The sequence below is a fragment of the Miniopterus natalensis genome, chromosome 9, assembly GCF_054644295.1.
Source record: "Miniopterus natalensis isolate mMinNat1 chromosome 9, mMinNat1.hap1, whole genome shotgun sequence".
Classification (NCBI taxonomy): domain Eukaryota; kingdom Metazoa; phylum Chordata; class Mammalia; order Chiroptera; family Miniopteridae; genus Miniopterus; species Miniopterus natalensis.
Window position 1 is genome coordinate 14783926 of NC_142089.1, and position 20654 is coordinate 14804579.

The 20654-nt window shown below is 46.7% G+C and overlaps 2 protein-coding genes across 2 annotated transcripts; both read right to left on the reverse strand.

Annotated features, from left to right (window-relative positions):
- Nucleotides 1-54: 54 nt before the first annotated feature.
- On the reverse strand, nt 55-7051 carry GPATCH3 (G-patch domain containing 3). The gene is made up of 7 exons (XM_016216645.2): nt 6616-7051; nt 4956-5380; nt 3048-3222; nt 2382-2441; nt 1684-1805; nt 1463-1590; nt 55-786 (listed from the first exon to the last, which is right to left on the reverse strand). The coding sequence occupies exons 1-7, from the start codon at nt 7049-7051 to the stop codon at nt 570-572; spliced, it is 1563 nt and encodes a 520-aa protein (XP_016072131.1). The 3' UTR covers nt 55-569.
- Nucleotides 7052-13886: 6835 nt separating this feature from the next.
- On the reverse strand, nt 13887-15643 carry NR0B2 (nuclear receptor subfamily 0 group B member 2). Its single transcript, XM_016219141.2, has 2 exons — nt 15103-15643; nt 13887-14185 (listed from the first exon to the last, which is right to left on the reverse strand). Exons 1-2 carry the CDS (start codon nt 15641-15643, stop codon nt 13887-13889), a joined length of 840 nt encoding a protein of 279 aa, XP_016074627.2.
- Between the last annotated feature and the right edge of the window lie 5011 nt (nt 15644-20654).

The following is a 20654-nucleotide window of genomic DNA, read 5'->3' on the forward strand; positions in this document are numbered from 1 at the left end:
TTTCGGGATTTACTCAACCTTCCTCTAAGCCCAAATTAGAAGATAAGAGAGAAATCCGGTTCGTAAACTTCTTTATTCTAACATTCGGTCGCAGATCCGGGCCACCTCCCGCGATTCTCCACCGTCTAGTTCCAGCCAGACGGGTAAAGGCAGTGGAAGGCCCTCCCCAAGGCTCTCTTCCGAGCACCACAAATCCTCTTCTCCAGGTACCTTTCCCCAATCTTTCTGGCCTTCAAGGTGACCCCACCTAAGGAAGGTCAATGCAGTTTTTCAGGGTACTGGGGGAGGCAACAGGGACGAGCCCAAACAGGAACCAGGATTAGGAGACCAACGAAGAGAGGTCATTAAACCCTAGGATCAAAGGGGAGGATAGGGGGCTTTTTGTAAAAATGCCCCTGAGGTAGAGAGCCAGAAGGCAAGTTCAGAACAAAACACGCTGATGGAGCCTCACAGATTGCTGCTCCCAGACTTTTTGCTGCTTTGGTGGGAGACTTCTTCCTGCTTCTGTGGCCAGAGGGCTGCCACTGTGCAATTATGAGTGGTCCTAAGTAAGTCAGTCCTTGAACCTGTCACTCAGGCTCTGAGAAGCTGTCCAATGCAGAGCTGGAACCCCTCACAAAGCTCATGTCTGTCCGAAACTTCATGCTGGTGGGTGGCTGGCGGCGGAGCAGCAACTCCCCTTGGTCCTGGGGTAGGGGCTCATCGTAGATGGTGGAGATGAGCCCCAAACCAGTTCCTCGGGGCCTCTTCAGTTGCCCAAATGGCTGTAGCTTCTCTCCGTGGTACCTGGATTAAAAAAGGCTCTGAGTGAGAGGGCTGCTCTCTCTCAAACCTCAGTTAAAGAGGTTGAGAAAGGACAGGGAAGTAGCTACTGCATTATCTGGTTTGCCCAAAAGACAGAGCCTTTAAATCTGGATCTTTGCTCTCCAGCTACCTTATTCATTCATCGACAGTGCCAGCAACCAGGGGCCTCAATGTTTCCATTTTAAATAGCACACAAAGTTTTGACCAGCTGGTGTGGTTCAGTGGTTGAGCACTGACCCATGAATCAAGAGGTCCCCGGTTCGATTCCCAGTCAGAGCACATGTCTGGATTGTAGGCTCAATCCCCAGTGTGGGGTATGCAGGAGGCAGCCGATCAATGTCTGTCTCTCTCTCATCGATGTTTCTATCTCTTCCTCTCTCTCTCAAATCAATAAACATATTTTTAAAAATAAATAGTATAGAAAGTTTAGAACAACTGTCACTCCCTAATGGCAATCAAGTCCAACCAAACTCCTCAGACTACAGGGGATGATCCCCCCCCCCAGGAGATCCAGACCTATTTTTTCCTTCTAACCCTACTTTGAAGTTCATCCCCTAGGAGTCTCCAGCACCCACCCCAAAACCAGAGGGAAGGAGGAACCAGGGTATAGGTGAAAGACTAGCTTGGGCCCCCAGGGAAGTCCCTCAGCCATACTCACCCCAATCCACGCTTGCATCTGGGGTGCTGCCCATCATTATCCAGGGCCTCAGCCACCCCAGAGCACCGGCTGCCCAAGCCCTGGCCCTCAGCCCAGCCCTGCCGCTCCATCACCTTCCGCCCAATGCCCTGCAGAGGGAAAGAAAAAGACTCAAGAAATGGGGCTCTTATGGACAGGGGAGGGGGGAAAAAAGAGGTCAATGAATTGGACATAGTATTCACCTTGGTGTGGCGCTCAAAGGTGCCCACCTGGCGTTCGATCACGGAGCCATCCTCCTGGCCATCACGGAGTCTTTGTTCCAGACGCATCTGGACAGAGTCTCGGGCATCCTTGTCTCCACCACCTGAGGAAGCAGAGCCCAGTTTGCAGAAGGTTCTCTCTCAGCGGGGCGGAGATATCAGGTATTTAGGCCCTCCCTACAAGATTTACATATTCATCTTTATGGTGTTTTATTACCTTATTATTCTCTCTCATTAGACTGGCAGCTTACCAAGAGTAGGAACCATGAGAAAATCATGGTGCAGAAAAGTCACAGAACCAACAGAGAGACGCAGAATTAGAACCCAGGTCTTCTCCTCTCCCCATCTAGGTCATTTTTAACTCCAAAATCTAAATTCTTAACCACAGCATGAGCTCCTGACCCCAACTCTACCAGGGTCTGCCCACCAGAAGCAGAGCTCCCTGAGGGCTGTCCCTACGTGTCCTTGCTCCACAAAGAAAGGAAAAAAGCTCTGCCTACAATCAGCACTTAATGCACTCAAATAGAGATGTCTTAAGAGAGGAACCTTCTCAATGAGCTATCCCAAGGGAACTGGTGTCCTGTCTCAGCCTCTACTAAGCAGGTTGGTAAAGTGTCACTGCAAGACCAGGGCACTAGTTCCACATCCCAGTACCACAGCCCCTGGCCCAGTACCAGTACCTTTGTCGTAGTACACACTCATGTCCACATCCCAGTCATCAGCTGTCTGTTCATCAAAGTCTGCAAGTATAAAAGCATCAAGCAGAGTGAGCTAAGGACTCTCAGTTCTGTTGAGAGTTAAATCTAGACTTAGACATATGTTCTAGAACTTGGAGCTTTTTTTTTTAACCCTCAGAATTAAAAAAAATACCCAAGGATATTTTTCCACTGCTTTTCAGAGTGAGTGTGTGTGGGGGGAGAGAAACATTGATGTGAGACATATATCGACTGGTTGCCTCCCACACACACCCTGGCTGGGGCTGGGAATCGAGCCTACAACCCAGGTATGTGCCCTTGACCAAAAATCAAACCCACAACCCTTTGGTCTGCAGACTGGTGCTCTAACCACTGAGCCATGCCAGCCATGGTGAACTTGGGGCTTTTGATAGTAGTTTTAAATCTCTCCTCTGGGATGGTCATTCAGAATTTGAGGGAGAGCATTTTCTCTCTACTACACTGATTCCCCCACCCTTAAAAATGATGACTGGTCTCTCATACACAGTCAAGGTAAGCCACTTTCCTAAGTCTTTATTTGGGCCCAATGCCAGGGATTCCACCCTGTGGAACATAAAGTCCAGAGCAAATGCAGCAGGGAACACTCCCACCCTTGTGTGGTGCCAGCATTACCTCCTTCTTCTTCCTGCCAGAACTGGGCATCAGTGTAGAACACCAGGCCAGAGCCGCCCTTCTCCCACTTAAGCTCGATCTCCTCCTCAAAGAGCCGCTCAGCGGTACGCTCCTGCCTGGTAACATCCTCATGCAGTGCTTCATGCCGCTCCCACTCCTCACCCCGGTCATCATCCTGGAAAAAGGGGAGAGGTGACTTGCCTGTTTAGCTTCCTGACCTTATGCCCACAAGGAAGGCAACTCAGGGCACAGGAGGCCCATGAGATGGGCCCTCAGCATCATTCCTCCAAAATTTTTCAAGATGCAACACATATTAGGCCCTTGAGGCCTTGACCAACACATCTCTCCATCCCGCTTCTCAACATAGCTCTTTCGCCTGACAAAACTGATTCACTCTTATTTCTGTGTTTTTGGTCATACTGTTCCCCCTGCCTGAAATATATACTCTTCTCTCTCACCACCTTCTCTTCACTTGGTTAAATCCTGCTCATCCCTCAAGTTCTACAGCCTTCGTGGAGCCGCCCACACTGAGCCCCACAGCACTCTCACTGGTCTCTGAACTTCTCAAGTTTTAATTGGCACACACTGTTTAGGGCTTTCTACCTGATATCACAAAGAAAGAAGGGACAAGAACTAATACCTATTGTCTACTGTGTATGTCAGACCCTTCACATAACTTAGCTCCTTTAATCACCCCAACAATCCTGTGAGGTAAGTACCATTATCCCCATTCTACAGATGAGGAAACTTGGGTTGAGAGAAGTAAAGTGATTTGCTCAAGGTAATACACCAAGAGAGTGGCAGAGCCAGCATTCAAACCCAGCTCTCCACACCACACAGCCTTTCCAGATGTTGGCTTTCAGGGAGATTTAAGGCTCTTTGAGGGCAGGAAATGGTCTTAGACTATCTTTACAATCCTGTGCTGGCCCCTGTGTTTACAACTGCTTGACTGGGCTTGTGGAATGATAGGATGACTCATGGTTTGAAATCTTGGAGGCCCTGGTCCAGGTTAAACTTCAAGAGGCCTCAGGAATCACTGCTGCAGAACAGGTGCTGAAGAAAAGTCAGGATAGTACCACACTAGGATGTGTTAGCAACTCTGTGCTTGGAGTTTTGGACACAATGGAAAATTACTTCTTACCCAGTGTGCAAAAAAGTTTCCCAACAAATCACACCTCTCCTGATAATATAGATGAATAACCAAGTTTGGAGAAAGAGGTAGAAGAAATGTGTATTTCATTGATAAAATGAGAGTGGAGGCTAGTGTCCACAGACTCCAGGTCAGAAAATAGAGGTGACTTCTCAGCCACATAATACAAGCACACAGAGGCCAGAAAAGCTGCAAAAGCGACTGGATTCACATGCTAGCTCTGCCTCTGCTCCTTAGATGATCTTCTCTCTTAGTAGTAGGTTTTCATCTACGAAAAGGACCCTCCTTACATTCTTTCTGAGGGAATGAAAAGACCCCTTTGAGCATCTTCTGATAAAAGTTCTGGCCCCTCTCCCCGCAAAAACGCATATTTGCACATACAAATGCAGTATTACATTTCATGCCAGGGAGTTCTAATTTTTTGGAATCCTCACGAGGGCTCCAGGCTCAGAACTCTTATAATGTACAATTGAAGAGTGGTGATATTTTTTCAGTTGCTTTTCAGAGAGAGAGAGAGGGAGAGAGGCAGGGAGGGAGGGAGGGACATCGATTGGTTGCCTCCCGATCGTGCCCCAACTGGGGCCGGGGATCAAGCCTGTGACTGAGGTATGTGCCCTTGGCCATAATCAAACCCAGAACCCTTTATTCCATGGGCCGATGCTCTAACCACTGAGCAAACCACCAGGGCAAGAACGGTATTCTTACTGTCTTGGCCCCTTTAAGCTGCCAGCAAGGACAGGGTGGCTCACTGTACTCACGTCATCTGAGTGTGACTCTTCTTCCTCTTCCTTTTCCCCTTCTTCCTCAGGCTCTCCACAGGGGCTGGCTGGTATGTCTGTCAGGCAGGTTCCCTGGGGTATTTCCTCACCCTCAGCCGTATACACAAGCTCTTCCTGCTCCACAGTCTCTGAATCCTCATACTTGAATGGCACATTGCCATAGCGCCGGGAGGAGCCTGTTTTGGGAAACTGGAGCTGCAGCTGGGTGATGATCCGAGGGGGCAGGCGGCAGGCCCGGATCAACTCCAAAAAGACCTGCAGGGGTGTCCCCACATTCCCATTGGGCATCAGCACTGGTGGGTTCAGCTCTGGCAGTTGCCTCAGGTCAGCGAGAGTGAAGGCTTCACTCTCAGCCTTCCAACTCTGCAGTTCCTTCCGGGTCTTGAAGGGAAAGGAGCCCAAACCTTGGGAAGCAGAGAGAAGAATGGCTCATGAAACAGAGAAGCCTCTAGCAACACTTGAGCCAGAAATCGGTCAAGGTTTAAATCCTTTAGTCCAGTGCTGTCCCTTCCTCCATTTCCTGACGAGAACCAACTAGTAATTTCATGCCATTTTCATCACTTCAGTTGAGCACACAAGTTTCTTCCAGATCTGGTTCCTGTTGACCTTTTGATTCTCAATTGCCACCAACCAATTGTGACTCTGCCACTTACTAGCTCTGTAATGTCGAGCAAGCAACATAACTTCTGCATCCTTCAGTTTCCTCACCTATAAATGGATAACAATAGATCCTACCTTATAGGATTGTTGTGATCAATCAATTTAAAAAATGAAAGCCTGCCCGACCAGTGTGGCTCAGCAGTTGAGCATCGACTATGATGCAGGAGATCACAGTTGGATTCCAGGTCAGGACACATGCCGGGGGTTGCCGGTTCAATCCCCAGTAGGGGGGCGTGCAGGAGGCAGCTGATCAATGGCTCTCTTATCGTTGATGTTTCTCTCTCTCTCCCTCTCCCTCTTTCTGAAATCAATAAAGATATATATATTTTTAAAAAGGCTTAGAACAGTGTCAAGTACACAGGAAGTGCTCAGTAAATAGTAACAATTAGAATGGCATCTCTGTGACAATTACCTTTTCACAAATCTGTCTTCCTCTCTGGACTCTGTGCACAAGAATGTGTCCAATTGTTCTCTGCCTAACAGCTAGAGTAACACTAGGTCTAGCAATATAAGCTAGATTTGTTAAATGAAAAAATTAAAGGGCTCTGAACTGTTTCCTGTTCCCCACTAAAGTGATTTCCCATGAAATGGGAGCTGTCCTGAGAAAAGAAACCGTCTTCTTCACTTGTATTTTGCCAAGAGAGGACTGGGTGGGGAGCAAGGAAGAGAGCACGATAAAGACAATAAGAAGATTAGAAACCTGATTTCCTTTTTATCCTTCCGTGTCAATGCAAAATCAACCCCTTAAAGAAAAGGGTCTCGAAGGGAACATAAATTGAAAAATGTTAGATAATCCACGTAGGCCTCTTTCGTGTTTTTGTTTTTCCTAGTAAACTAACATGCAGATTGAGCCTGAAGTTCGGTCCAGAAAGGACCTAAACTCCTAAAGAATTGTAACCAGAGACCTCACGTATCCTCATCACCCGTTAAGGAACGAGCCTGAGTTCCAGGTCCAGTCTATTATCTTTCCCAACCGTACCTGATGCCTCAGTAGGCAGCCGAAGTCTGCGGATGAAACACCGACTGGGCAACCAAGTCCCCTGAGAATCCAGCCACCGACGACCAGAATACATGCGAAGAAGCTTCTGGGCTTGAGCCGCCCCCCGTACGGAGATGACGCAGCAGCAGGTGCGGGTCTGGGCGCGGGTAGCGTCCCGAGTGGAGGGAGCGCGGCCATCGGTGATTGAAGTCTGGGCAAGACTCTGGCCAACCGGAGTTAGGACGGAGTTCGGAGTAGCCTGGGGAGGGGCCTGCTCGGGACGATGCCGGTAATGGAAACAAAGGAAGCCACAGCCGCTCTGTTCCCGGAACTGGCTGAAGTAGCTCCGTAGCTGGGCCGAGCGCAACTCCGAGGGGATGCCACTCACTATTAAGTAAACTGCCGCTTCTTCTTCCGCCTCCCCGGGCACCGCCATCTTGGCTTGTCACATGACCCACGGGGTACAATTCTCGCGAGAACACCGCGAGTGACGTCGAGGTTGTGTGTCACAAAGCCGTGTAATCCATGATTCGCCCGTCTGGGCTGTGGATGTGGAACCTGGAAGTGGGGAGGTCCCGGAGAAGTTCCGGCCCTTTTTCTACAGTGAGTAGCCGACGGTGATGGGAAAACTCACCTGAGTGGGGTTACAGAACTCTTTCATAAACTCTTATGAGGATCAAATTAGAAGCTTTTGGGAGGCGCAATTTTCAAGATTTTTAGTTGTTGGGGATCTCTCAAACCTAATCATAGTTATTTCAGAGTTTTCTGTCGTTCATCCATTTATTCTTCCAAAGCATATTGGTGGACTTACACAAATCAGTAAGAAGAGATAATCCAGTTGAAAAGTGGGCCGAAGTCACTTCGCAGAAGAGAAACACAATTAGTACTTAAACATGTTCAATCTCATTATTAGTCAAGGAAAGGCAATAAGATCCACGTCACATACACCAGATTCGCCAAAAAACTTAAATCTTTAAGTGTCTGTGACGATGTGGAGCAAGTGGAGATACCATACATTGTTGGTGAAAGTGTGAACTGGTACAACTACTTTGGAAAACAACTTGGCATTGCCCAAAGTGAAGCTACACATCTCTTGACCCAGCAATTTCACTTATAGGTATATACTTTAAAGAAATTATTATGTTTATTAGGAGATGTATTGATGTTGCATTTTACCAATCCTGTGATCCTGGAAAACCGGGAGGGTTATGAAACCCCTCCCACCCTCCTGTGTTCTGGAACATAGTTTACTGCAAAGAAACACTCTTCTGTCTGGCCTGCGTGGCTCAGCGGTTGAGCATGGACCTGTGATCCAGGAGATAGAGGTTGGATTCCTGGTCAGGGCATATGCCTGGGTTGCTGACTCCATCCCCAGTGGGGGGGCGTGCAGGAGACAGCCGATCAATGACTCTCTTCTTTGATGTGTCTATCTCTCTCCCTCTCCCTTCCTCTCTCTGAAATCAATATATATATAAAGAAACTCCCTTCTCTGACAGATAAAACTTATGGGCGCCCCCTTGTTTACCTATGACAATACACAGAATCCAAATTCCAATTCTCGCCTCATAAATGGTTAGATGAGGCGTTAACAACAGAAGGCTTGCTACCTAAACTTTGGTTGAGCTTGTGTCCTTCCCCCAGGTCCCTGAACTTTGTGCCCCCTACACCTCCCTCAGCTTGAGCCAGCACACAGTCCCCCCTTAACAGCCCCTCCAGAGAATAGGCTGGCTTCAGGCTGGCATTCTCTGACCTACTTTCCCATCATGCCACTCCTGGTCATTCCATATCCTCACACTCAGTTCTTTCTAACCTTGTTTACTCCTCCCTATGAAAGAATAACTCCTTTGCCTAACCCTTGAAACTTGTAGATCTTACGATCAAAGTGTTCTCCCACTGCAAAAGCTTCCCTCTTCCTATTGTAATAGCTCCTTTCTCCCTTGCAATGATCACCTCAAATAAAGTCTCTCCTTACTAAGTCCAGATTTGTTTTTATTTGACAGTATACATGAATATTCATAGCTGCATTGTTTACAAGAGCAAGAAAATTGGCATTTAGTACTAATAATCTCAGGCATATAATAAGTAAAAATAAGCAAGTCAGAAAACACAATTATCCTATTTATATAAAGTTCAAAAATACAAACTAAAAAATGTTTTTTAGGGATACATAAATAAGCTTTAAAACCATAAAGAAAAGTAAAGAAGTGATTAATCTAAAATTCACAGTACTCATTATCTTTGGGGACTCCAAAGTTGATGGTAATAATGACCTATGGAACAATGATGAAGGTTCTTCGTACTGTTATTCTTTACATATATTTTATAAATATTATTTTGTTTTATTCAATGTTAATAAAAATATCTTCAAAGGGAAAATAACTCATATTTCAAAAACATAAAGCAGTTGGTTACTTTGTGATGATCACAAGTTTATACCTATTTGAGAAATAAAAAAATAAAAATAGTTCTGATGAGCATCTGGGTAATTGTGAATAGGGACAATGTTATATCTGGATTCTAAAACTTGCTTCTGGAAATGTAGGTTAGTTAGTACAACCATTTTGGAAAACTGGCAAGATCTACTCAAGTTGAGCCACTTGCTATGACTTAGAATTCCAGTTCTTTTTATATAGCAACAGATCTGCAAACACCTGTGCACCAAAAGACATGTATACAAGAATAATCCTACCAATATTATGTGATGAACCAAATGTTCATGAGCAGTATATGGATAAATGAATTGAAATATAATGGGATACTGTACAGTGAACATGAATGGATTACTGCTACACAGCAGAATGAATCTCAGACGTAATATTTAGTGAAGGAAGACAAACATAAAAGAGTGCATGCTATATGATTCCATTTATATAAAGTTTAAGGCAAGCAATCTCAGGAAATCAAGGGTAGTGATTCCCTTTGCAGGGAGAGAGGGAGGGTGGTGATGGGGAGGGTTTCTGGGATGTTGTTAATGCTCTTCTATTTCTTGAACTGAGTGGTGGCTGCAGGGATGTATTCATTTTGTGATAATGCATCAAGCTATACATGTATGATTTGTGTACCTTTCTGTATATTATACAAAAAAAGTTTAGTTAAAATTATATTTTTGAAAATTGAAAAACAAATGCTTTACAGAAAACATTGTGGACCAAAATAAAGATGGTGTGATTTGGAAAAACTGTTAGATGACCAGAGAAGTTATGCATTTATGATTATACACAATTGCCATTTGTGTGACTAAATTACCAGGACCTTAAATGATGGTAGATGTGTGGTAGACTCTCAGTAAATTGTCATTAATGGAATGAATATTCCTGGCACTAACATGGGGATGTGCCACTAGATGTTGGCTGGGGACTCTCTCCAGAAAATTTGGGGTCACTTCCATGGGAGAACACACAGGCCAGATTTCTCATCAAAACTTAAACCCAAAGATAACAAAGACGACATTTTCACACTCATTTTGCCTTATAGTAGGGTGAGGAGGGGAAGGAGTCTAGGTGCTGGTATTTATTTTCCAGTTGATCATCCCTGACCTTTAAAGACATAAGATAGCATTGTGTTTAAGAGTGTAGGCCCTAGACTGGCCGGGTGTGGCTCAGCAGCTGAGCATTGACCTAGGATCCAGGAGATCATGGTTCTGTTCCCGGTCAGGGCACATGTCCGGGTTGTGGGCTCTGCAGGAGGCAGCTGATCAGTGATTCTCTCTCATCACTGATGTTTCTCTCTCTCTCCCCCGCCTTCCTCTCTCTGAAATCAATAAAGATATATTTAAAAAAAGAAAAAAAAAGAATGACCTGCCAAGAATGGTCCCCTTTGTTAATCTTGATTCTCCTGGGAGCTTAGCTTTGTCACCTCCACCAGTTTAACGGGGGTTGCCTTGCTCTGATGCCTTGTTCTGTGACATGCTCTCTACCATCTCTTACTGTCAGCTGCCCTAGACCACTTGCATTTAGCTAAGCACCCTTGCTCTCTGACAGGTCTGTGCCTTTGCACCTGTCATCCCTTCTGTCTGGAATGTTCCTTCCCTTGGTTTGCCTAGCAAACCCCTATTCATTCTCTTTAGCTCAAAGCAGTCCCCATTTGGCTGAAGCATTTTTCCCACCTCTAGGCAGATTTAATCACTTCCTCTTCTGAGCTCCTGCTGCTGGTTATATTCCCTCTATTACACTTCAGATCTTTCTGTGTGACAGTTACTACTTATGTGTCTCTTTTTGCCATAGACAGAATGTTCAGAGAAATCAGGGACTGTATCTTATTTATTCTGTGTGACTTGGCATCTAGCACAGGTTCTGATACAAGTGGATGTCAAGAGAGATATTGAGCCCGGCCAGGCGTGGCTCAGTGGTTGAGCATCAACCTATGATCCAGGAGATCGAGGTTCAGTTCCCAGTCAGGGCACATGCCCGGGTTGTAGGCTTGATCCCCAGTAGGGGGCATGCAGGAGGCAGCCAATCAATGACTCATCATTGATGTTTCTCTTTCTCCGTCTCCCTTCCTCTCTCTGAAATCGACAAAGATATATTAAAAAAAAGAGAGAGAGAGGTGTTGAATGATGAAATGAATGGATAGATAGTAAGTGGGTGTTGGCTTTTTGCAGGCATCATCCTTCTAGGATATGTGACTGTCCCAAGGCCAGGGTGTGTCCGTGAAGGACGCAGCTCATGACAGTGGCTGACTGCTTAATAAGCAGTCAATGATTTGGCTAATGAAGGTAGTGATAACGATGATAATAGTACCTGAGGCTGATCATGCTTCCTAGTGAGTCATTCCTGGCTGAGCCTGAGGACAGAGATCATGGCTGACAGATCATGGTCACTGAACAGTGGCTGAGCTGGCTCCAGCCAGCCTGATCCTGGCCATGACTCACTCCAGCCTGAGCCTGGTCTCCAGAGTCCCACAGGCTGTGTTCAAAGCCCAGCACAATGATCTACCCAGACCTTCAATAAGTTTTAAACCCTGTCTGAACCTGTTTCCTTCTCTACCCTCCTTGGTCGATGAGACACAGGTTCCACTCCTAAGATGCTGATAATAGAGAAACAGTCCCCCACCTTTGGAAAGCCTGCAGTTTCATGGAGAAAGCATTATATTCCTTATTACATTGTACTACAGTTCCCTCTTTAGTTTTGCTATATTTGTCTTTGTGTTTCTTGCAGATGGCTTGGGTAGGGCATTGGTAGTGACTCAAGAGATACAGATAAGAAACAGAAGTGTAGCTCCCAAACCACATGGAGGAGTAGGAAAGAAATTTGAAAAGGAGCAAGGTAGGGTTAATAAGGGAAGCTATTTGGATGATGGAAGCATAAGTTGAGGGGAAAAGGCCGGGGTGGGTAGTGGAGAGGAGTGCCTTCTAATTACTGGCTGTTCAGGATCGGAAGAGGGGAAGGGTAAGAGGCAGGAAGACTCAGCCTGAGGGGTCAAAGAGGTGCAACAGTAAACACATGGGATCAGTCAGAGAAGCGACATAGAAGATAGAATGACCGGAAATCCCTAAATCTTCTCGAATTGGCTCCTATGGGGGAATATGTGTGATTGCCTGGGTTGGGTGCATGTCTTTGCATTGTGAAAGTGTTTGGTTGGGTCTGTTGTATATCCCTGAGTAAGTGTATCTGTATTTCCATGCAGTGTGGGTGGATGAGGGGTCTATTTTATAGGTCTTTGTAGGTGTATCTGAATTGTACGTCTTAGTATATGTGTGAGAGGGCTGTAGGTCTGAGTTGGTGTGTCTTTGTTGTAGGGTCTGAACTGTGTGTTTCTGTCTCATTCTGGATTTCTGTGTGGTGGGTGGGTGTTAGGGAAAGGGATAGGGGTGCCTTGCTGCTACCCCTGGGTGCCCATAATGGGTACAGGGCCAATTCAGCTGTGGTCCATATCCTGGGGGCCTTAGGGAGAGGCCTGAGCGATGACTCGACTCCTAGACTGTTGTCCCTGAGTGAATGACCTCTCATTGAACAATATTTAACTTGGCCCCCCACGAGAAGAATTTGAACTGTGTTGGTGAAGGGGCTGGGACTTGTTCAAGACAGGCCTTATTGCCAGAAAAAGGAGGAGGCTGAAAGGGGGCCTTATAGGCATGTGTGTTGTTATCATTCCCTCCTGTTCACCCTGTAGGTCAGTCACCCTGTCCTGGGTGCTATTCAAAATATTTAACAAACAGTGAGGAACAGAGATTGAACAGTCGGAACAGACACAAGCTGTGCCCTGAAAGGAGCAGTCCTGGAGGCCATGGCTGTGCCAACCATTGCCTCTCTAGTTGCTGGACAATGAGAATGGATTCCAGGAGAAGGACTGGTATACAGGGGAAGTGCAGGGAAGCCCAGGGAGCTTGGGCAGTGGCTGTGAACCAACTGTCGTGGAAGTGTTTCAGACTTTAACAGCTACTGTGGCAACACCTCTGCTTTCCTTGACCTTTGAGCAGCTGCCAGGCCAGCCTTGGGTGTCCTTGACCCCTCCCATTGGGAGAACAATGAACCACCATCTTCTGTTGGCCTCTGTCATGGGGGAAGTGAATGATGCCAAACTGCAGGAATTCCAATGACCTTGTCTATTTCAGTTGGGGAATGGGCTGCTTTGTTTTCTTTATTGGCTATGATCTCACTCTTACTGAGGTGAGAGGGAGCCTTATAGGCAGAAGCTGAGGGAGGGGTGAGTGAGGGGTTTATGGATAAAGAGAAACCCCTTCCCCCCAAAGATAAAGGCAAGGTGATGGGGTCCTGAACTGATCCTATCCTCTGGATTCAGACCCATGCAAAATAAATATCATCCCCAGAAATGAAGTCATCCACTCTGAAAATTAATATCCTGGTCCCTTGAGGCCTGGCTCCTGCATCCCTCATGGTCCCTTCCTCTTGGGCTCCCTCTGATAGGGGCTGGGGGCTGAGGGCTGAGGTGAGAAGGTCCCTTCCACGTGCACAAACTACAGTGTCAGGTTTCATGGGTGTAAAACCTTTTATTACGAAAACCAATAACTTAAGTCAGTTCTGTATAAAGTCAGTAGGATGTATGGCCCAATGAACAGTCTAATCTTCCATCCTCATCCCAGGAGAGGACAGGAGTCTTGGCCTAGAAAATCTAGGGACTACTAAGGGCCGGCCAGACAGCTGGACACTGTGTCCAAACCAGGGAAGGCCAAGACGGTGTGTGGCTGAGTGAGGATCCATACAGTCCCTCTGGCTGGGCCGGGCCAGCTTGCTCCTGGGGAGCTGAGTGCTGTCTGCACAGGCTTGCCTCCTCCGGGAGCATTGGGTCACCCCTAGGACAGCCTGGCCAAATCAGTGCTGCCAGCTTCTGCCCAAGCTACAGCTGATCTCTGCTTGGGCTGGAGGAGGTTGGCTCAGCAAAAGCATGTCCTCAAGGAGGCCAGCAATATCAACATCTCCAATGATAGGGCGAAAGAAGAGGTCCCCAAGCAGGCTGGGTGGAATGGACTTGAAGGTGGAGGCCATGAGGAGGACACGGGCCAAACGGCCTTGGCCTGCTGGGCACCAGGGCTCCAGGACCTCACACAGTGCTTGATGAGCCTCCTGCTGCAGATGCCAGATGTGGGAGGAGGCGTAGAGACCTGGCATGCCTGTAGGCAGAGGGTAAAGAGGGCTGGTGAGCGCCCCACTCCCAGCCACCACAGGGCGAGACTCGCCCCAGACCTGAAGCCACTGCTCAGCGTTTGAGGCCCCAATACTACCTCCTCCATTTACTTACTTATCATTTTATTCATCCATCATTTATGGAGAGGCAGTATAGAGTAATGGTGAAGAGCCAGGCTGCCTGAGTTTGAATCCCAGGCTGTCACTTATTAGCTGTGTGACCTTGGGCAAATTATGTCATTTCTGTGCCTTGGCTTCCTCATCTGTAAAACAGGTATAATAATAGTACCTATCTCTTAGACTTGTTATAAGCTGGTATATCTAAAATCATTAAATTGGGTTTAACATATGGTAAGTGTAATATGAGTATTTGCCTACTATTATAATTAATTACTATAATTTACATATTTCTTGAGGGCCACTTGGTAAGGAATTCTCATTTAGATGCTCTCCAGGTTACAAAGAACACTACTATCCATTGCTCTCCTGGCTGAATTTTATGAAGGCTCCTACCTCTCCTCCCCCACACCCACTCACTTTCATTCCTCTACCCTGTGTGATCTTTCTGAACCCACAGAGTTTTACCTGTGACTGAGGCACAGCTGTGTCTGCCCATCCTTCCTTCTCGCACTTCTACCCTCCCTGCAGGTCAGGGCAAGTTTCTTGGGCAGAATGGCAAGGGCCAGTCTTTGGTGTGAACAGGCCTAAGTTCTGTCCCGACCTGGCTCTGACCTTCAGCAAGTCACTTAGTCTCTCTGAGCCTCGTTTGTGCGATGATTAGTATAATGAGGACCCAAAGAGATAATGAATGTCAAACCCTGAGAAGGTGTCTTCCCTGGCTGGTCCCTGCCCCCCCCCCCCCCCCCCCGACTTGGCCCTCATCCTGGAGTGTCTGGGAGCTCACCAGGGTTGAAGAGGATGGTTCCTTTCAGGTAGGCGTACTCTTTGGGGCTCAGCTCCAGGCTCCAGAAGGACTCCAGGCAGCACTGAAGCCACTGCACCGCAGCCAGTGAGGGCTGGGGCCGCTGTGGCTGCTGGCCACTGCCTGTACTGCTGCTGGGCTCCTCCAGTAAGATCTTCTTGAGTATGCTGGGAGCTGGGGCTTCCGCCACCTCAAAGGTCACTGTGTCTTGGGCCAACCCAATCAGGAAGAGGGGGCCCCAGCAGCCTCGCAAAAGCTGCTGCTGATCCTGGAAGGGCAGCTGGCAGAAGGATGGCAGGTTCCTGAGGAAGACCACCGTCTTGGCCAGAACATCCAAGGCCTCCCGGCAGGTGCGATGAGGAGCACACAGCTGGACGGGCCTGTGCTGCTTGCAGAGGCAGTGCCTATGGGCTGGGGGCACAGAGGGCCTGGCCCTGAGGCTGGGGCTCAAAAGTGCATACAGAATGGCTGGGCGCCCTGCGGCATGCTGGCACGGACAGGTCCCCGGCTGGCTGGAATTCATGACTGAGAATCTGCTCCTCCTTCCTCCCAGCTCTCCCGCCCTCTGCTCTGCCCTGTGGGTGCTATTTATATCCCCAAGGGGAGGAGGGGGGAATGGTTCAACAACCTTGACTCCAGAAAGTCATGTTCATTGAAAAAAAAAAAAAAAAAGAAACACACTGACCCTGGCAGGACTGGTGGGGAAGTGCCTGGGGAGGGGCCTTGGGAGCTCCACGTGGCCCTGATTATCACTTTAGTCAATGAAGCGGCTGGCGCAGGGCATGGGGCCGCCTGTCCGCTGGCCCCTGCTATCCCTTATCGGATGACTCAAGTGGATAAACAGGGTCATTAACCCAAGCTGTACCAGGGCACCAGGTGCACATTCAGCAGGTGGCCAAGGCAGGTGTCCCTACAGGTGCCTGTAGGACTCTTGCTAAGCTGGGAAGTCAGCCCCAGAGCTGGACAAGCCTTAACACAAGGCCCAAACTGGAAGTGCCTTATCACTGGCTTGTTTGCCTAACCTTGGGGCTCAGCTCCTGTTGTTAGTAAGGAACAGGCTGCAGGGAAGGGAGCCAGGACCCTGGGGGGCTGGGAGGACTTTGCCCACTGTGCAGTTTAGGAGGCCCCTGACTCCAGTTCTGGGGTCCCTGCAGAAATAAGATCTTTAAGAACTCTCTGTCCCCAGCCTGGATTCCTAGAGCTCCTGAGAGGCCATATTTGCTGAGAAACCCTAGCAGAATGGTGATAAAATATGGCTGCTGTTTATTGAACACCTACTATATGCCAGGAACTTTCTACTCCAATATTGTTTCCCTATGAGTAAGAATTTTACTTTTTGAGACTCAAAGAGGTGAAGTGAATTGCCCAAGGTTGTGCCACTAAGAAGAGAGGAACCCAGGTATGTCTGATTTCAAAGTCCTTTTTCTTCTGGACCTAGTGGAAGAAGTCCAGAGCTGTGTGCCCCGAGTTTCCCAGAGTTGGTGGCTACCTGGACCCCCACCTTGGTGCTGCTTTGTCTGAAGATGTTGCCCACTTATGATCTAGTCAGAAACATTGCTCTGCCACTAGCCATATGGCAACTCTATCCCTGGCAACCATCTCAGATGGTAAGGCATGGGGTGTGAGAGCGGCAGGAAGGTCTTTGGCTGTGTCATGTGTGTGGACCTTGCCAAGCCCAGCCTAGGCACTTATCACCATCTCTGACATCTGCTCCTGGCTCCCAGTTGTGTGACCTTGGGCTGATCCCCAAATCTCTGTGGGCCTCAGGAGCTTCTCTGGAACAGTAATGCCTGCCCGCAGGGTGCTACAAGGACAAAGTGAGGTCCTGCAGTTTGTGGCATACATTAGGACTTAGCTCCCTCATTGCCTCTGCCTAAGGAACTAAGCCTCAGCAGACAAACAGGCGCTCACCTTTTGTTTGTTAATAATCTTAATTCTTACATTTACAAAGTTCCCGTCATGTCCCTTTTTTCTCACTGAATCCTCACAGATTCCCTCAAAGGAGACACTGGAATCAGACTGCCTGGGTCTAAATCCTGCTCCATCACTTAGCTGAGTGACCTTGTGCAAGTCATTTTAGATTTCTGTGCTTCCGTTTCCTCATCCTTAAAAAGGTGTCAAGAAAGGCAATATCCCTATAGTGGATATTGGTTTTATGGGGTCTGAACTTATACAATTTGGGAGGCCTTCTTTAATAATAGAAAAGCAGATATAAAAGTGGATATTTAAAACGAGAAAACAAGTCACTACCAATTACAAATTAAAATAAACGGAATGAAAACATAAACATCACAAACCCAGAACAACAAAATCCTTTGACTGACAATATTTGCCTACCTGTCTTAGCTGTACACGTTTTGCTCGCCTCTTCACATGTCAATGTTATTTCTTTTGAAACCATCACAAACACAGAAATGTTGCAAGTACAGTACAGGGAACTTTTTTCTTTTTTTAACCTTGAACCATTTGAGAGTAAATTGACAACCTGATGCCTCAGAACTCTCAAATAGTTTAGTGTGTAATTCCTACAAAGACATTCTCCTGTATAACCACAATATAATCATCAAAATCAGGAAATGAACATCTAATCTCAGACCCCATTTCAGTTTCACTGCATGCTCCCATGAAATAAGTTACAGTGAAAGGGCTCTGTCCAGAATCTCACACTGCATTTCTTTGTCATGTCTCCTAGCCCGTTAGTCGGGAAACTTTCTCTGTCTTTCCTTGCCTTTCAGGACCTTGACGCTTGTCAAGAGTTGTAGTTATTTGGTAGCAAGGCTCTCAGTTTGGATTTGTTCGAAGCTTGCTTATGATTAGATTCAAGTTATGTATCATCAGTAGGAATATCACAGAAGTGATACTGTGTTCTTTTTTTAAAAAAAAACATGTTTTTATTGATTTCAGAGAGAGGAAGGGAGAGAAAAACATCAGTTGGCTGCCTCCTGCAGTTGCCTGCTGGGGATTGAGCCCAGCAACCTGGGCATGTGCCCTGACCAGGGAATTGAACCAGCGGCCTCCTGGTGCCTGGGCTGACACTCAACCAACTGAGCCATACCATCTGGGCAGGGATGCTGTGTTCTTGATACATCCTGAGATGGAAGATTTGTCCCAGTCTCCCATCTCTGCCCTACCCCATCCCATGAGTTATACCTTCCTCACCCCACTTGGGCTCTGATACCTTGTGTCAGGCTGCTCCCTCCTACTCAGGGTCCCCTTCTTCACCCTGCTGAGCCTCTGTCACCCCATGCAAGGTCACCACTCCTGATGGACACCCTCCTCACCCTGTGGGGGCTCTGACTTCCGCTCTGGGCCACCGTGGCTCCTTCCCCCTCTGGCACATACCTCTTCCTTGTTCTGCTGAACCTAATAGTTTTAGGACTAAAATTTTCAGGAAGAGAAAAGAAGAGGAGAAAGTAAAACTGTCAATGATTTTAAAAATAAATTTCTACAGTGACACTAGAGAGATGATTCTGTCTTTTCTCTTGCATGGTTAATAAAAAAATTCATTCTTGATAGTCAGGATACACAGACATACCGCTTCACATGCAGATGTATATGCCACTTGTAGTATTGCTTATAGGTTTGTAGCAGGCATTTTGATAACGTCTACTTTGTGTAGCTCCTATCAAAAAAGAAAAAGAGCATGGAGCATTTATAATTGCATATGCTGCATATTCCTTATAGGAGAGATCTTTTTTTTTGAGTCAGTCTCAATATGAAATGACATCTTAGTGATAATTGATAGGATTTTGTGCAGCTTTGCTTCTTGTTCCACACATATCCTGTTTCTCCTCCACCACTCACATACTTCCAGGTGTCTTGGGAATCACGCATACTGGGAAGTGGGATCAGAGTGGGAGGAAACAGTGGTCTTAACCAATTGTAGTTTTATAATTTTATTTTTTCAAATTAAAAAATATATATATATATGACCCTAAGAAGACATTGCTGGGGCCTCTCCCAGTGCCTTGAATGGGCCCGTGCAAGTGCAAGGCCCTGGAGTTCGAGCTTCACTAGCTTTACAGAAAATCTGCCTCTAATAGTGTCTTTCCTGGGTGTTTATAAGGCTCACATGAGGTGTTAGTGAGGACACAGTGTCTGGTACATAGCAAGTGCTCTATAAAGGAGGACCATTGTCATTATTGTTTTTGCTTTCACCCCCATTCTCTAGAGAAGGAGGAGACCCAGAGAAAGGAGAGAAAGGCCCCTCTGTAGGGGTCATGATAAAGCTGATCTGGAGGCTGGGTCCCAGGGTCCCCTGGGTCATACACAGGGCTCAGAAAACACAGTTACCCACACTGCAAAAAATGCAATCCCTTTCAGCTGTGTGACCTTGGGCACATGACTTCACCTCTCTGTTCCTGTTTTCTCATCCCCCAAATGGGGATAATAATAGCATTTTTATCATAGGAGCACTGCAAAGGTTAAGTCAAATAATGTTTACAAAGTGTCTGGTATAGTACTGGGCACTTAATAAGAAGGTAGTACATTTTAGCAATACTTATTAATAATTAGTATCAGGCAAAGACCATTTATTCATTCCCTAAATATTTATTGAGATTCTACAATGTTTGAGGCTAAGAGCTGAATGCTCAGATGAATCAGGTGCTATCTCTCATGCAGTTTATATTTCAGTGAGAGGAGATGATGTAGAACCAAAATTTCTTTTTAAAAAATGTATTGGTTGATTGATTTTAGAGAGAGAGGAAAGGCGAGAGAGAACCATTGATTTGCTGTTCCACTTATTTATGCATTCATTGGTTGATTCTTGTATGTTTCCTGACTGGTGACCGAACCCACAACCTTGGTGTATTGGGATGATGCTCTAACCAACTGAGCTACCTGGCCAGGGCCCAGAATTTCTTAATTTTAGTAAGATGAGCAAAAGGCACTTTGAAAGCAAAAATCATGGAAATGGAGAATTCATCTTAAAGGCCTCAAAGAAGAAGTGTCATTTGGGTTGAGATCTGATGGACAAAATGAGTTGACTGGCAAAGGTCTAGGAACTAGGACAGCACATATGAGGAACTGAAAGAAGCCAGTGAGGAGGGAGCCTGGCGAGCGAAGGGGAATGTGGGACAAGATGAGGTTGGAGAGGTGAGCAGGGCCCTGATGGTGTTACTCCTTGGAAGCCATGGTAATAGCTTGGAATTTATCCTGAATGCAATGGCAATCCATGAAGGGCTAATTTTAAGCAAGGGAGTAACAAGATCTGGCTTATCCTTTAAAAAGATTGCTCTGGCTGCTGGGAGGAGGATGGGCTATAAAGGATAAGAATATATTTTAGAGGAAGAGATGACAGGAATTACTAATGGATTATATGAGACTAAATTTTTGGCTTGTGCAAATAAGTGGATGAGTGGAGTTTTGGGTTTTGGCCAATGCGTGCTTGAAGGGGCCATTCAACTCAATAGGAAAGACTTTGGGAGGAATTAATTTGTGTGCATGATCATAAAGATGTTGGCCATGTTAATTTTTTAAAAAATAATAATTCTTGCCCTGGCCAGGTGGTTCAGTTGGTTGGAGCATTTTGC